At 37.6% G+C, this 18,023-nt stretch overlaps 1 protein-coding gene across 1 annotated transcript in view; it reads right to left on the reverse strand.

Annotated features, from left to right (window-relative positions):
- NEGR1 (neuronal growth regulator 1) overlaps positions 1-18,023 on the reverse strand; it is a 652,982-nt gene that overhangs the window by 118,049 nt on the left and 516,910 nt on the right. Inside the window, exon 6 of the mRNA XM_019531621.1 lies at positions 16,428-16,579. Coding sequence (XP_019387166.1) covers positions 16,428-16,579 — 152 coding nt within the window. The remainder of the gene's footprint in view (positions 1-16,427; positions 16,580-18,023) is intronic.

Below are 18,023 nucleotides of genomic sequence, written 5' to 3' on the forward strand. Positions count from 1 at the left end.
CTTGTTTAAATAAGCTCTTGTCCACCTCCTTTTGGTTTGAAGACCCACAGAAGATGCCCACCATGACGTCTCCTCTGTTACTCTCCCCTCTGACCTTTACCCAGAGGCTTTTAACAGACCTATCTTCCACATTTTGGTACTACACTTCTGAACACATGTAAGTAGTCTTTATATACAGAGCAACACTTCCTTTTTTTTCCCCCCTGCCTATGCTTCCTGAACAGAAGCTATACCCATCTATAACTATACTCTAGTCATGTGAATTATCCTGTCAAGTCTCCATAATTACATCATAGTTCATAGGAATGCATAAAGCTGGGAAGATTTAAGTCTCTTTTCTTCTTCCTGGTACAGCACAGAGGCTTAAACTTTGGTTTGCCACATGGTGGAGAACTGCTCTAAACCATCTGTATATAGGTTCACTCTACAAAATACTGTGTAAATATTGTACAAAACATAACACAACATAAATACTGCATAAAATATTTATTATTTTATATAAAGCAGAACAGTTCCAACAGGATAAATTTAGAGACTATGACTCTAGAACCACAAATATTTGAAAGCAAATCCCAGCAGCCAATCCCCCCAGAGTACCCAATCTAAACACAGTTGTGAAAGTCAGCCCATACAGCCATTGTCCCTGCATTGTCTTTGTGTTGAAAAGACTCCTGACCAACCAGTAGAAACCAGCCCTAGGACACTGACACGCCTTCTCATAACATTTCAAAATATTTTAGTTTTGCCTGATGCAGAACAATTTTTCCACAAAATCAATTTCTGTACAATCTCTAGTGTGCCATTATGTCTATGCACATACTTAAAAGCTACCTGTTATGTATAAAAGAAATGGCTTAAAGAGCTAAATGGTACAAAACAGTGGTCTACCCTGTTCTAACATTTGGTCCTACTGACATACCAATGTATGAATAAGTTGTTTAATAATTACTGTGTAATTACAGCACTACTGATCCATGCTGAATTGAAATCCAATCAATGTCTTTCAAATGAATCGTTACAAATTTGTATAATTTACATAGTGAAATGGGCTGGCTTCATGGTAAAATTCATAAACCATATAAAATTCCTTAAAAAAAAAATCATTAAGCTAGGGTTATGGCTGCAAATTTATATCAATAGTGCAAGAGGAAACTTCTTACAGGATTTGCTTCAAATTTCTCAGGAAAAATCTTGCAATAACATAAGATCATATATGAAAGAAAGGAGATGGTTAGTACAGAAGTGATATTCATATGTTTGACTCAAACTGCATTTCATTTATTGAGCAAGTTGTCTATGTTCTGGCCTCCATTTAGCATGTGAACAATATACAGGTGACCCTTGCTATACATGGGGGATATGTTCTTGTATCCCCGTGAATGGCAAAGTCTGCACATAAGGCACTGCATTCATGAACATAGTGCCCCTGGTGGCTGGGGGTGGTGGTGGAAGCATGGCGGTGGCAGTGGCAGCCTAGTGGCAGCAAGTGCAGAGCTCCCAAGGAGCTCTTGTAAGTGATAAAGTGTATTTAAAATGTGGGTTTGGCATTTGTGAATATCTGAAACAGCGAATACTGAACCCACGAATAGCGAGGGTTCAGCTAGATGCACTGACGACCTCGCTCTGGATGTAGTGAGTGGGCTCAAACTGAAGTTATTTCCCTATTTTCTCTTAAACACCTTTTCTCTTATTCTCTTTTATTTTCTCATCAACACTAAGCTCTTGCAACCTTAGTGCCTTTCAACCCTTAGTCTTAATTGCAACTACTGAAAGGGCATGTCAGGCTTCCTCTGCATCATAAGCTTAAATAAAGACAAAAAACTTTGCCACTGGGATGCTGGGGCACTTTAATTGCTCCCAGTGAAGACAACAAGGGAGCTGCTGAAACTTAAGGTTACATTCAAAGCAAAAGCATAATCCATAAGAAAGCAATTCTGGGTGTAAAATTAATATAAGGCTTGCCTGAAAGAGCTTTAAAAAAAGCACAGATGAAGCACTAGTTATATCACATAAAGAAACCCATTTTGTTCTCTGGCTTTATTTGAATGGTGCAGGATGGCTCCTTAAGTGTATTTCTCCAGTGTTGAACACAACATGACAAGACTTTAAGGAAGAATACACAGAGCACCAATACAGCATATATTTAAGGGGTTTGAATGCCAGCATTTGAACAGAGAAGCTCTCCTGTGAAGCAAGTACATGATTTTTGCAGCAACCACAAAATCCCTCAAGGCAGGGATTCCAAGAAGGCAGATCCAAGTGCAATACCTATTTGGGCTTTTAATTGTATTTAGGAACTTAGTCCTGGACCATGTCCAGCTCCCTGCAATTGCAGGCATATCAGCATAAGATCCTTTCCACAAATGTATTAATCTCTATCTTAGAAGTACTGAAGTTGTTGTTTAACCCTATACTCTGACTGAAAGGCTGTTCAAGAAGCTCACTACTCCAATGGTTAGGGACCTAATTTTCAGCTTAAATTTATTCATGGCCAGTTTGTACCCATTAATTTTGATGTCAACTTATGCCTTCAGTTTTCTCTCATCCCTCTGCTCAATGCATTTCTAGAGAACAATCGTATCCCCTTTAAGCCTTTCTTTTCCACTGCTAAACAAATCAGAGTCTTCCAAGTCTCCTTTTGTAAGACAGGCTTTCCTGATCAGTACCCTTTCCAGTTTAAGTTAATTTTTCTTGAACGTGAGTGACAAACACTGTGCACAGTATTTGTAAATAATGGAATGATTATTAAACAAAAAACCTAAAACAAAAGGAATTCATATTTTCAAGATATGTCATTTCAAGGATACCATATTTGGCAAAACTCATACAATAATTTACTGATATTATTCCAAATGAATATTATTTTACCTTGGGGGATACTCCATTGAAATTTCAGTGTGCAGTTTGACTATGTCTATAGGTATCACACCTGAGATTTATATGTCTTCAGAGTCTCAGTCAGGTGACCATTTTTATGTTTTATCTGATTAATTAATAATGCTTAGATTAAGTAACGGAAAATATGATAAAGCATCTTCATACTATGGAGAATGCTGCTGACTTCAGAGACCACAGCAAATTGAAGGGCCCTCCTGCTCTATAAATATCACTTCTAGAATGAGACTCAAGACATGTCTTTGATAATGAAAATTTACAGACACCATGAAAGCTTTCCAATCATTTTTAGGGAAAAGCTATTCAGCTGCATCCTAGCCCTGGGGCCACCAGAAGTTGATCTGTCCCACAGAATAATAATTTCAAATTATACCTTGCTTCAATGGTCCTTTACAAAGCTGCTCTGGGATGAAGAATTACCAGAACACAGTGAATTATGGCCATGTTTTTTTACATCGTATGATCCCTGAAGAGATAGGAAAGTTTTTGAAGGAATGTAAAAGAACAGTTACATGGTGCCTTACTATGCTAGTCCATCCTCTTGATTTTTAAGTGCATGTGGTTTCAAGACTCATGAGTAGGCCAGCTGATTTCCTGGTTAGCTGTTTTTATATTTATGTTTGAAAAACAGGAGAAAATTCTAATACACTGCGTATTGGGAAGCTGGTTTTAAATAAAACAGATAATTGTACGTATAAGTTAATTTCTCTAAGGACCACAAGACTTAAAATACATTTTTACTAAAATGAATCATCATGCATCAACTGTTGCACTCTCAGGTAACACAGGTTCATTTGCGGTGTACATTAATTTAGAACAATATTTAAATGCACGGTAGTTCAAACAGTTACCAATTGATGGCAAATGCCCAAAGACCAGGAGGACTTTTATTTGTGAACTGTCTGCCAGATATTTTAAAAGATCAATGTTCTAATTTTCTATGACCACTGATGTCTTTCAAGTTTAGCAGAATGAAAACTCTAGGTGTGTAGGATCTTTATTTATTTATTTTGGAGCTTTAACCCTAATTTTGAGTTTTAGATGCATCTCAAATGAATCTTGTAATCATAAATGTAGAAAAATTATATTCTAGACTTTGCTCATTTACTTGGATACAATAAATTGGCATGAACTTCCATGCCACTTCCAACGGCTAATGTTCAACTTGCTTTTTGGTAAAAATGGAAGATAACACATTAATTTGGGGTAGAGGTAAAATAATGTAAAATTGTTCAAATCACAAAATGAGTCCCATCACTTTCTCATTTTATTACAGGCATATGTTTAAGCTTCATGTTTAAAAAACAGCTGTTACTGATACAAGATTTACATTTTCTAACTCAAAGAATTCAAACCAATACGTGATTGTTATATGGTAGTTGTTTTCATTTACTGAAACGGTGCCAATAACATTTATTTCCTTCTCTTTTCATTCCACAGGACAATTATGGAAACAAAATGAGTTAGTGGGTTTTTTCTTGGTATAGTATTTCAACTGAAAACTTTAATACAGTTCAAATCTTCAGATTTTCTTTTCATCTTTAACTAAAAATGCATGAAATCAAAATATTACAAAGATTAAAAAGCAGAATATATTTTTTCAGGGCGACCTAATTTAGTAAGGCTTTAGTAGCATGATTTCTTCAGTGGACAGAAAAAGTCACTGCTGTAAAGTATTTTAAACTAAAAATGGGAGTTAGAATAAACCATCTGTAATAATAAATTTGGAAAGGAAGTACATTTCTGAAAAATAAATTATATGTCTTTATGTCACTGTTTCAAATGTAACAAGCAATGCCTAGGCCTCTATTATTAACATTTTTAAGCTGGTTTTTTTATTTAAAAAAACACAAAACCCTAAAAAACAGTAAGCTTTTATAAATCCTTGGTTTATTGCATAAAAACTGTCAAAAGCTTTTGAGAGCCCTCTGGGTCTTACATTTCTTAGTTTGACATATAACGCCATAGGTAGATTTAAGAGAAATCTGCTTAAATCACCTCCTATAAAGGTTTGGTGAAATCCCTTAGCATTTGGTTTCAGAGATGATTCAACACAGAGGTTAATTAGTGTTTATACTGTGGGCTCACTGAAAAGTTTCTCTACAGTTTTAAATCTGTAATCTATTTTTAGCTTTTGTTGCATTGAAGAAAAGATGATTTTATCCTCTTAATTTTCTGTGATTTACAAATAATTGCTGTAATATATAGGAATTCTAGAGCAAAGCTCAGCAAGAGTTTAAAAACACATATATATTTGCCTGCAACTTCCCACCATTTCTTCTGAATCGCTTTTTATTCTTAATTGATCTTACTAGAAAATTCTTAAGGTAGAAATAAACAAATCCTTTCAGGTCATTATAGTTTGGATATAAACTTCCGTTTGCTAAGTGAACCATTACACAGCAGCTCTGAATATGGCCCTAAACCTGCTTGCTTTATTATACAAGTAGCCCTATTTGGTCACCAAGTTTGAGGAGCAGAATTCAATTATGTATGTCCATATATTGGAAGACAAACTTTACTTACAGTGCCACTTTTAAGCAACACTGAACTATAAAATGACAAGAAATAAACCTTTTCAAGTTAAGTCTGCATACAGAGAAATATTAATTTGACCTGGAAGCAGAGAAGCATAGGAATTGTTGTTATAGGTCATAGTCAAGGTCTATCTAGTCCAGTGTCCCATCTGATCCGAATCTCTAATAGTTAGAGATTGTCATAAACAACAAAGCGCAAATTTAGTAGCCCTTCCATTTTTAAAAAATCAGTAGTTATAATGAACCTGGCTATTTTCATTATCCATATAACTATATAGTTCCTTTAGAATATCGCTAAATTTTTGGTCTCAGCTTGCTGTCATATTGAATCCCAGTCGTATATGTTCTGTTATAAAGCATTTTATGTATGTGTGTCAGATTTGCCACCATTTAATTCCACTGTTGATTTAATTATGAGATGGAGAGAACAGCAGTTCCTTATCTACTATTTTAAATCAGTCATTATCTTGTATGCTTTTACCATGTACCTCTCATGCTTCTCTTTTCTACAGTAAACAATCCCAAACTCTTCAATTCCTTTCCAGATGAGAATTTTTCATGCCACTAAGTCTCATCATTCTTTTCTTAACCCTCCCTCATGCTGCAATTTTATTTTTGAGACTAGTAGGCTGAAGCATGTGGCCACACCACTGATTTAGAGAAGGCACCATAATAAAATAAGATCCAATCCTTTCTTTTATCGTACACAAAGAAATGACAAATTTTCATCACGGACGCAAATGTTGCCATATTTTTTCTCCTTTTTTGAATTTTACACAACTCCTTTTCTCACAGATACCTTATGGCAATGAATCCTACAGATGAAAGATTTGTTTAAGAGATACAAGTACCCATTTTATAGTTGTGCAACCTGAGTACCTGACAGTTTTCTAGTTGGGCATTTCTACTAGCACCATTGGGAAGAAGGTGCTGAAGATCTATGGTCTCCTTTCCCAGAGGAGCCAGAACAAGTCAGGCCAGCAACATCTCTAGGTGGAGTGTCTGTACCCCATGGGATTTTCTTTGGAAAGAACATGATGACAGCAGTAGGCATGCACTTCAAATGAAAGAACAAGCTACATGACTCTGCAGGAATCTATGCATCTCACAACTTTTTGGACCTGATCCACAAAGCCTATCAAAATCAATAGATGTCTTTCCAGTGACTTCAGAGGGCTCTGGAATCAGCTTTTAATACCTACAGAAACATGGATAAAAATAATATAATTAAAAATACATTTTCATTAATATAACAACAGACTGGAAGCTCCCACTTGTAGATCAGATACAGTAAAAAACAGCAGTCAGATTTCACTCTGATTTCTTTGTAGGGTTACTGCTTTGAGAATGATATAGTAAAATAAGAAGCTCTGGTGCCTTTTTTGCAGGTTCTTGGCCAACAGAACTAAGCCTGTGAACATAAAGGAAATTTCCCTGGAGAGCACATTTCTTTGTAGAGATGACAAAATGGGTAGACCAGCAGTGCTATTGAGCTAAAAGTTAGTGGAAACCTGCCATACAGCCAAACACATTAAAATACAATTTATCAGTCAATAAAAAAGTCCTCTTCAGAGTGTAATGATAAAACAGCCTATAAAAAGATTCACAGAACAACTGTGCACCCCAGTGGGGCAGCATGCATGATTTCAAACAAAATTTTAAATGACTGAAACCTGTTAATAGCAGCTACCTGTGGGATTGCTGTATTTGTGGCTGGTATAGTGGGTGGTCACATGCACAGTGATATTAATACAGAAAAACCCTTAGAGGGGGCTCAGATTTTATTGCCAGATGGGATCGGTGAACATGGTTAGCAAGTGACTTAATATGGGTTTCATTATATCAATCTAATATTATAATATCAAATGATTATCCTGGTTTGAAAGGTACAGCTATAGCAGTTCCTGGATGTAATAGATCAAAACCTAATCCCCTCAAAAAATGGATTCATGATGCTTTATGCAGAAGATGAAAGAGATGATGTCATCTTTGAGACTGCATGCCTTTTCCCACTGCTGATGCATATGGAGCAATGTTAACAGCTAAGGGACAACAGCTTTTAGGCCATCACAGGCAGCAGTGATGAGAGTACTAGTATGAGAATATATCATGACGTGATGCTAACCCATTACTGCTTTTTCCATACGAGTGGGCACTATCTTTAATCTATGTGGATGAATAATGCATAAGGAGCTAAGTGTTCAATCTGTGTATGTTTTGTGAAGCTCAAACACGTGTTCAAGTGAAGGAATCTCTCTCAGTCTGTACTCAAAATTCAATTTGCACTTTGTCATTCCATTTGCAGTATACAGGTGGGAAATGTGTTAAATGCTTCATTGTTTTGCCACGTAGTCTGCTGTTTAGTTAAATTATTTAACAACGCAAAAATATTGTGACTCAATGCCCATAATAAAGGTGTATCACATTTACTGTTAGCTATACTTACAGAGAGAACTAGATTCAGATGATCTTACATATAGTGTCATGTAACAAATTCATGGATATTAATAGAATGACAGTGAAAATACATATACAGTCTTTGGGTTTAAAAACAGAGTATTATCGCCATTCTCTACAACAGTAGTAGTTCTTAGAGAGCAAGTAGTCTATATACATTAGGGACCATTAAATCAATCTTGCAAATCCCTCATGAACATTTACCAGCAGCAGCAGATCTGCCCACCCACTCTTCATGTTATTGATAGTGGTGACACTACTATAGGGGCTTTCCTTATGCATCACAATACTTATTTTGGAAAACATTGTTTTTCTGATGCTGCTTGAAAAGGAAGGCTAGCTTAACAGAATCTTGTGCCATAACTAGGACTCCTATACACTTTGGAGGTGATAAATGGCCAAGTATTTCCTACAGAAATATTCCTATAGATTAGTTCCTATACAGCATGGAAGGTCTGCATACAATACTTCAGGAAATATTAATTTAATGACAGTTACTATACATAAATCTAGGCTGTCTGGAATTTCAGAAGGGATATGCAGTGACGCATCAGTTATATATTGTAAGGGTGACTCAGCAACACACATTATTACCTTTTAATTTCAAATCAGAAAGACTTCATTTAAAGCCTTTTAAAACAGTATTAATTTCTTTTTTTTCCCCTTACATCGCAGACAGAGCTCAATTTATTAAAATATTAAGATAGCAGTCTGGGTGTGAATCAGGACACAATGTAATCAACAAATATAAATTGAGGGCATGGTCTGATGCTTACTGGCTTGCAGGAATGTTTGAGACAAGATCATAAGCATGTCGCACTAACCATAAGTTCACAGTTGGATGCTTATTGAATAAAGTAGTTCTGTTTTGCTGCAGTGATTAAATTAGCACAAAAAATACTGCTACATCTCTCACACACACCTTGTTTCTTCCTCTTCCAAATGCAACCATTGACCTTTTCTGCCGCTGTTTGTGATTATTTACATTTTGTAATCATGACTGGTACTATAGTAAGGATTTTTAGACCATCTGTCATCCCAAAAGATCTGACACCAAGATACATGTATGAATGGATCATTTAATCTGCCATTAAAAGGAAGTCATTTCTGAATAGTTATATGGCTGCTGTTTAATAGTGTACAACAAACAATGAAAGAGACTTTCTCCTGTACAGTTAATGCTCTTGAAAAGGTATCAATTTACCCATTTGCAGTTATCAAAGGTATATGAAGTATTTCTCATCCTGTGTAACTATTATAACAGCAAATAGATAACATGTTGGTTACTTCTGATAATAGCATGGGTTCTTCAAGATGACTGCATGGATGGATCCTGATTATACTTCAGCAATACTTAAGTTGCACAAGCTCAGGCCTCTTTCATAGCAGTGTACGCTCTCTGCCTCTAGCTCTCACTGAGTATGGTACAGTAGCTCCAACAGCTTCTCTACTCCTTGCACTAAATTGGAAATTTCTAATAAGATTCAGTAGGCAAGGATGGGAGGAGTATAGAACCGTATAGGTTATCAACTCAAAGAAAACCACAGCTACTTGTCTAAGTTACTCATACTTTCCTTCTGGAGTAGTGTCTGCACAGTTCTGTTTAGAGTGGCTGACAGTCTCATACCTGAAAAGATGGGTCTTGAATAAATCTTATAGAACTGCTCTACCAATCTGAGTTCCTGCTCTAGTATTCACACCTAAGAACCAAAGCTGTGTAAATGCATACACAGAAATATAGTCATGAAGGATGCAAATCTATCACATAGGCAACACATATCAATAAAAGTCTTAGCCTCTTTATTCTTTTTCTCTGATATACTGGTTCAACTGTTTCTGATGATGAATTCCTTCTTAGCTAGCAAATGTCATAATTAGTTCTCCAAATCTGGAATATAACCAATACATCTGGATTCTAGCCTGGAAAAATCTACCACCACATATGCCGTTTTCTAGATGTGAAGCAGTGGACTCAGATTATTAAGACCAGACCTGTGCAGCTAAACCTAAAAGAAGAGCCCAGAAGAAAGTGAGAAATAAAGTATTCTTATCCGTTTTGAGGGACATGATGTCTACAACCTATTTTTCTCAAAGTAACATATATGAAGGTTGAGTTTAACCACACAGTGGGTACATCTAACATGGGCGCTTTACCCTGGAGTTGACTAATTAGCTCCACAGTAAAGCATCACAGTCTACACATGCACTGGTATTAGGGTGCAGTAAATTAATTAAGTCCTCTCTAGGATAGCACTGTCAGGGACAGTACTATCCTATGATGGAGTAATTTACTCTGCTAAAACACACTTGTAGATGGTGACAGGGGCTGGCTGGGACATGAGGGTGCTAAAGTGTATGGGCTGTCTGCTTCTTAGCCCTACACTTCAGCACCTTCATGCCCCAGCCAGCCTGGACACCACCTGACACTGTCACCTGAAGCCTGGGGCTGACCTCCTGCCAGCCAAGGGATGTGGAGAACCTGGAGAGAGTCCAGAGGAGGTCACTCGTATGGTGGGGGGCCTCTGTGGCCAGCCCTATGAGAAGAGGCTGAGGGACCTCAGTCTCTGCAAGAGGAGACTGAGGGGGGATCTTGTGGCTGCCTACAACCTTATCAGGGGCCACCAGCAGGGACTCGGGGCAAGTCTGTTCACTAGGGCCCCCCCTGGAGTCACCAGGAACAATGGCCACAAGCTGAGGGAGGATAGGTTTAGGTTAGATATTAGGAAGAACTACTTCACTGTAAAGATGGCCAGAGCCTGGAATAGGCTTCCCAGAGAGGTGGCGCTCTCACCTTCCCTGGAAATCTTCAAGAGGAGACTGGATAGGCACCTGGCTGGGGTCTTATGACCCCTGCCACCCCCAGTGCTCCTTCCTGCCCATGGCAGGGGGTCAGACTCGATGCTCTGTCTAGGTCCCTTCCGACTCATTGATTCTATGACTCTCTGCCTGGCTCAAACTACTGCAGTCCCAGGTACATGTGTAAATGCTGTGCCCAGAAGCGGTTCTCTCTGTGCTGCAACCTGTGCTGGAGTTTATCATGCTGCCTTAATGGCATGTGTAGATGCACCCAGTTATTACTACTCCAAAATTTCTTTACTTTATTGAGGAGAGAATGCATTCTTCAGGCTGCTTCATCTAAATTATACAATACAAACAATGAAACTTTTCTTGGACCAAGAAGTGAATCAGCTAGAGTTCTTGAAATGTTTTGAAGTTCCAAGTTGAAAAGGAACTCTCTGGTGGAATGAGACGCAGAAGTGGGTATCACTGGACTCGTCATCCTCCCATTCTCAGTCAACTGCTGGCAAGAAACTTGCTTTGAAGTTTTCTTTCCTGAAGGAGTTTTTGGTTTGTTTGTTTGGGGTTTTTTTTAGAGAAAACAGCCATTCTTTTTAAACATTAGTCCGTGTACTGATTTTTATGCTTACTAAAACACTCTGAAAATTAATGCCCCACAGCGAACAGTTGGCAAGCTCTTTCTTAAGGTACCTGAATCTTTTCATAATCTTTTTCCTATTACTTATTAAAAATAGGACAAATGTATTCCACCATTTTATCCATTTCTTATTGCAAAAAAACCATATCAACTTCATAAGCTACAGTCATAAATGCAAATTTTTTTTTTGAGGATTACAGCATTTGATTTATAGAATGTAATATTGCATGAGATACAAGTTTTAGCAGTAAATTGAGACTATTTTTCTCCTACAGCAACAAAGTATGGAATGATGCAAATTCCGTGTTAGTGGCTAGAGTTAAGGTTTGGCCCTCTGGGCAGTTTCACAGATTAGTTTGTAGGAAAGTGCTTTCTGTTTTAAAAGAAAATTGTGTTAATTTAGAAGCAAAATTTGCATATTTCAACAAGGACTTTTCTTTTCTCTGTTGACTCCTTGCCTTGTTCCTTTGTAAATGGAACCTTTTATGCTTGGTTCATACCATAATACCACTTGTTCCCTGAAGAAGAAAGGATTTAATGAATCATAAAATTCATGTTTTACTTATAGAAAAGGTTTAGTTCTTTTTCTTTTTAAGTATACCACACAGTGGAAAACCACATAAATAGTGCTAAACACTAGATGAATTGGGCCCATAGATGGCAGAGTGGGACCACCAATATACACATGCAATCCCCCCAACTCTCAACACACACACAATGAAGGGGCACCCTGGGAAGCTTTTCCAATTTATCTGCCCATAAACAGAAAATAGATTTGGAAAATAACATATTTGAAATATACTAAGGATTTAGATCTGAATAATTAGCAAGTTGCCATTCATTATTAATTCATTGGAACCACTGGCTTGCTTTGGGATCAAGGGGGTTTTTTTGGGCGGGGGGCAATTTTCAGTCTTTTCATTTTTAGGTGATAGCCTTTTTTTAGTATTTACCAATAAAAGTCAATCTAGTTTATACACTTTTAGACATAATCCATTGTGTTCCTCAGTGAGTAACATGGTAAACTGTACAACATTTACAGGAGCCATAGGTTTGGGTAAGCAGTCAAAAATATCAGCTTCATATGCAAAGCTTTTTTTGATTTACTTCCCAGCTTCCTACTTCCCATGAATACAAATGATCATAACCAGCTCCTTTAGCTGTTCCTGTCCAAAGCAAGTGAGGATATTCTCCCTCTTTGGAAAACAAGTACCACAGGCAGATTTTTCTTCTATTCCTCCATCCAGCTGGTACTGCTGTCCTATAGCTGTGCAACTCTCTTAACCCACTCTCACCATCACTTCAAACCAGCTTTCTGTACCCACATGAAGAGATTCAGTACCTTATAATTCTATCATCTCCATGCCTATTTTTGCTTCCCTCTCAATTTAAGCCTGTATTTACACTTCACTGACACCCATTCTCCCCTTGCTAGCAGAGCACATAATCCTATGTTAAGTATGCTTCTATTTTTTAATAGCCTTACTTTAAATCCTTTTACAGAATAGTTTTTGACATTGATACTAGTACAAGAGAATAGTACTAGAGTCTGCCTTTAAAAGAGGGTGGTGGTGCTGAGCTACTGACTTGCGATTTACTTACTAAATATGAACCTGCAGTTGAGGAAAAATTCAGCCTTCTTAACTGCTGTACAGAAGTACCTTTTTAAAAATGCAGATAGAAGTAGCCAATTAGCAATTACTCAGAGACATTGGGCAATTTGCCAATACCTAATAGCAGAGGTGTGTAGTCTTTTACATTCAGAATTTGAAGCTCTTGTACTATAGCAAGGCTTTGTGACAGAATCCTGATAAAATCGCTTCGTCTTCATACACTGATTGTGGTTTTGCATAAGAACACAGAAGGACATCCAGCAGGGGCTCCCTAATCTTCCTAATTATTGGCAGCTTGTCTAATGACACTATTCTAACCACTTTACAGCTCATTTTGCATTGTTCTAATGCATTCATGCTTTATTTTTTATTAATATACACTTAAATAAGATATGATGGTCTAACTTTAATATATATTCAGTAACATTGTGATCAGATTATATTTAGCTGTACATTAGATGATCAAATATATCTGTTAACCATCTATTGTTAAATCTCCCCCTCTGAACAATGGCCTATCTACTATAATAGTATTTTTCCTATTTCTCTCATTCTCATCAAAAGAGACTGTAAGTATCCTTTAGAGAGATAATTCTCTCTGATACTTAATCAGTCCTTAAGGAATTTTGCATGAGAGTGTTTCTCATGTCACATGACTATGCAAAACATGACACAGGAACAAATGATTTTTCCCTGGAAGTCCAATTATTTACAGGTTTCTCTCGATTTATACTATATATGTGTTCCCGGAGAACGGCACATAAGTTGAATTTGCATTAAGCAAACCCACTTTACACTGTGGTAAGGGAGGGAGGGAGGGAGGCTGGGACTAGGGAAGGGGGCTGCACTGAGCTCCACCTTTCCCCACTCACCTTTGCTCCTGGGCTGTGCTGTGCCCTGGTGCAAGCAGCTGGCACCAGTCACTTCCGGGGCTGCTGCAGTCAGGACTGGAGTGAATGGGGCCATGGCCCCTTCCCCACAGACTTATCTGCTTGGGTGGGGAGGCATCTATGCCAATCGCATAAGAGCGAATTTACCTCACATAAAATGAATTATGGGTTTAAATATGCTCATCACATAAGAGCGAATTTGCATAAAAAGAGCCCATATAAATCGAGGGGAACCTGTACTTTTATGCACTTCATTGGCTGTTGACCAACCATAATTTGATTTATCTTCATTTGTGAAACAATAGCATATTTTATTTGATATATGATATTTAATTTGATGTGATAGTAAGATATTTTGTTCTGTTGTATGATACTCAGTTCCATGTTCCTTACACACTCCAAACTCGTAGTGAAGCAAACCAACCCCATAGATGGCTCACATACATTGTATAGAGGGAAAGCAGATTCACTGTTCTTACCTGAAAAGAAGTCAGGCCAAAAAAACCTGGTTTTCATGTGTACATGGAGGAGATATGTATCCCTTGTGCAATCTGCTATACATGATCATATTGCCTAGCATCTCCACCCCTAGGCACCCACACGTGTGCACACATGCATACAGGCATACACCTCTGAATCAGCGTCCATAATATCTGAGGGTGCAAATAAGCATTCACTGCACCTGGTCTAGGTGTAGGTGGCGTACTTTAAGGAGTTTGCTGCTGCTGGGAGCAGTGTGTGCAGCAGTTTGCTGCTTGCAGGGGCTGCACAGGGAGCCTGGGGTAAGTAATGAGATGGGGGAGCGGTTTGGTGGAATGGGGGGTCATTTATCTGCACTTGGGGGATTGTGGGGGACAGGTGAAAATAACTCAGTCAGGGTTGGGGCTGGGTGGGGGATAGCACAGCCCTAGAACGCAGGTAAGTGGCTGGACTTTTCCAGCCCCAGGGCTGGGCTGCAAACGCCTACAGGCATTCCAGAGATAGGGTTAACTCTTCTCTAGATTGAGTTAACCCAATCTCGATTTAAGTTAATGCACCTACTCAGGTGAACTAACTTAGATCAGGCATGCCATTTTTTGGGTAATTCAAGCTCTCTGAATGCCTGTACAATCAGGCACTTAGATTGGCCTAACTCTAGTTACATGGATCTAAATTTAACACCTGTATATACCCAAAACTGTACATAAACTGGGGATGTATAGAACCATTTCATTTACTGAACCCATTCCTGTCCCCACTGAACTAGCGGTGAATTGGGGCAGAATTTCTTTTCAAATAAGGATGTCACATTCATTTATAAATGATCATTTAACCTGATTTTATTTACCTAGTTTATACCCACCCCAAATTCTATGCATGCAGATAAATTTCAAATACATCCAAGTGGTTTAATGCAGACCCACTGCTGGCTCAGTCTCTCTTCTGTTTGCTCTGCTCCAACAGAGCAAATGAAGTGGAAAGCCAGTTTAAACAGGGAAACTGGGCATACCTCATAGAGTGGAATTTTCCACATGGCACAAAATTGTAGCAACAGGCTTTAGGCCGCACCCCGACAAATTACAGAGTCCCTACAGGTCTGTAAATTGGGCAACAGGGGATCAATGCCACAACTCCCCCACTGCCAAATTTCTAAACCCACAGGCAGCCCTATGGGCCAGATGACATGATACTGGGGGCCGGATCTGGCCCACATGCCAGAGTTGAGCACCCCAATCTAGTTATGTCCTGAGTCTTGAGGTTTACAAAGGGAGACTTTATTTGTAGACTCATAATATTTTCCAAGTAAAATATACCAATTTTGAGAAATTGTTTATGTATTTTTAAATTCTGGTTTTTTACCATAAGATCTGTTATGTTAAGAAACAACAAAAAATACTCATAATTAAGATGATAAACAAAACATATTTCTAGATATCACCAAGATAGCTATCAAGACTAATCAACTCCAAAAGTATTGCAACTACAAATAAACTTCTAAAACATAAAAAAAGATGGTAATTCTAACTGAATATTAAAGAGCCACTCCATACAAAAAAAGGACATTAACCAGCATTATTCTGCTTTGTCCAACACAGTTCCTTCTACATTTACATGAAGATGAAGCTTTAAAATTCAGATATGAATTGGTCCATAGTTTTGGATAAATTTTTAAAAATAAAATGTGAAGATTCATTTATGAGAGTGAATCTCCATAAGCCTAAGTCTAGTTTATCCATGTTCAGTTACTGCCCCCTTGCTCTGACTGTAACCATTTATTTTGCTTAGTTTTTATTAAAATCTTAAGAGATGGATATTTTTTATTCTGTTGGCACAGATTTTCCTGCTTTTACCAAGAACTTTGATATTTGCATTTTTAGTGTTCTGTAAAGCATTGACTTCCTTCAATACTTTTCTCCACTTTCAAAATAAAGATCCTTCTAAAGCATAATATAAAATCTTCATAAAAGTGATAGTTAGGTAGATACAACTGCACTAAATGAATTTATGCCTTTTGAAGAAAACCAGAAAAAATCTACAGAATTCCTCTGCTATTTCATCTGTAACTGCAAAAAAACCACATGCAACTAGGGACATTTTGCCACATATCCACATTACTTACGGTTGAGAGGCAGGCTGGCATTGGTCATTCCTAGCTTGTTGGCAGCGACACATGTATAGTTGCCAAAATGTTCCTCTGTCACATTGGTGACACTAAGAAGTGATCTTGTATTATAATTTTTAATAGTAATTCCTTGTTGACCATTTATCAGTCTAGAAGGCAAGAGGAAAATCTTCTGTAAATCATATGCCCTAAGCACTGATGTCTCCATTTTCTTTGCTTAATTATGAACATGACTGTCAATACAAGAAATCATTCACAGGGTGGAGAAGATGCCAGTAGTACAAAGCTAACAAAGCCAGATTTGGGGAGCATTGGCAAAGCAATAGTAGGATGGTTTCCCCTGGATGTGATATCCTGCCAATTTGTTCTATATTCTAAGAATGGTAATAAGATGTAATACACACTCTGCTCTTCACTACCGTTACCCTATATAACTGACCATATGGTATTCCAATAGCCCTATTTTCTTAATCTGGCACCTTAATCAGAAAGAGAAAATGTACATTTGGATTCTAACATCGGTACTTAAGTGTTTAAAATGAATAAAGTGCATGACTGATAGTCTGAAGGAAGCATTTTGGAGCCAACGTCAATTGGCAAGTTTGAAAACTGAGCATAGATATTACAGAGGAAAGTCATCCAGTTACTATAGCCTGGTCACAACAGTATTTAGATAACTTAGCCTTGAGCCATGCTTCCCTTCCTTCTTTCTGCAGCACAAAAACTGGAAACTAGTGGGGATTCCCCTATGTTGAAGTCATCTCTGGCCTCTGAGATGCAGGGTAAAATAACTTCTGTAGTGACTTGTGTGAGGCTCACAATATTTGGCCCCAACTGAGATATATTACTCCAAATAAGGCTTACTCGTTTCATATTTTTGTTTGCATTGCTATTGCAGGTGAGACTCAAACCTTCTTCTAGCAGTTTCACATGACAAGAACTAAAAGAATCATAGAAATAGTCACATTTTTTCAAAAATAGCACTGAACAAGGCTCTTCATTTGTAGACTCCCCATGCTGAATCCAAAATCTCAAGACCATATGGTCATAATACAACCAGTGCTACAAAAAAGCAGCTAGATATGGATGATAAAAATAACCACCTATGCTTGATTACTCAGAGAACTGCTTATATTTCATATTAAGAGCAGAACTTCGGCTTCTATAAACATTTTTCTCTTTAATTTTGATATCTTGAAGCAGAACATCATAAATTCAGAAGAGGGATGGAATCTTTTAGTATTCTGCCTCAAAATGCAAATCTGTCATTATTAATGGTACATCTGCATATTGATTATTGAATATTTTCCTGAATTACATTAATACTTCTATTTTTCATTTAATCACCATACTTCATTGCATATAAATTAATTTTTCCAATTCTTGGTGTACTTTATATTTGCAGTGAAAATCAACACTTTAATAGCTTTGTCCTGTTTATACCTGCTGACAGAGTATATAGGCCAATTCCACATACTGGAAAAAGAACAGCTCAAATCCTAATGGCTATATGTTGCCTCATGGGCACTGCAATTTCACGAACAAACTAAGTTGTGTTATTCTGAGAAACACAACGGAAATTTTGGTTGGTTG

This window comes from Crocodylus porosus, unplaced genomic scaffold, assembly GCF_001723895.1.
Source record: "Crocodylus porosus isolate Cpor-Errol unplaced genomic scaffold, CroPor_comp1, whole genome shotgun sequence".
Lineage (NCBI taxonomy): Eukaryota > Metazoa > Chordata > Crocodylia > Crocodylidae > Crocodylus > Crocodylus porosus.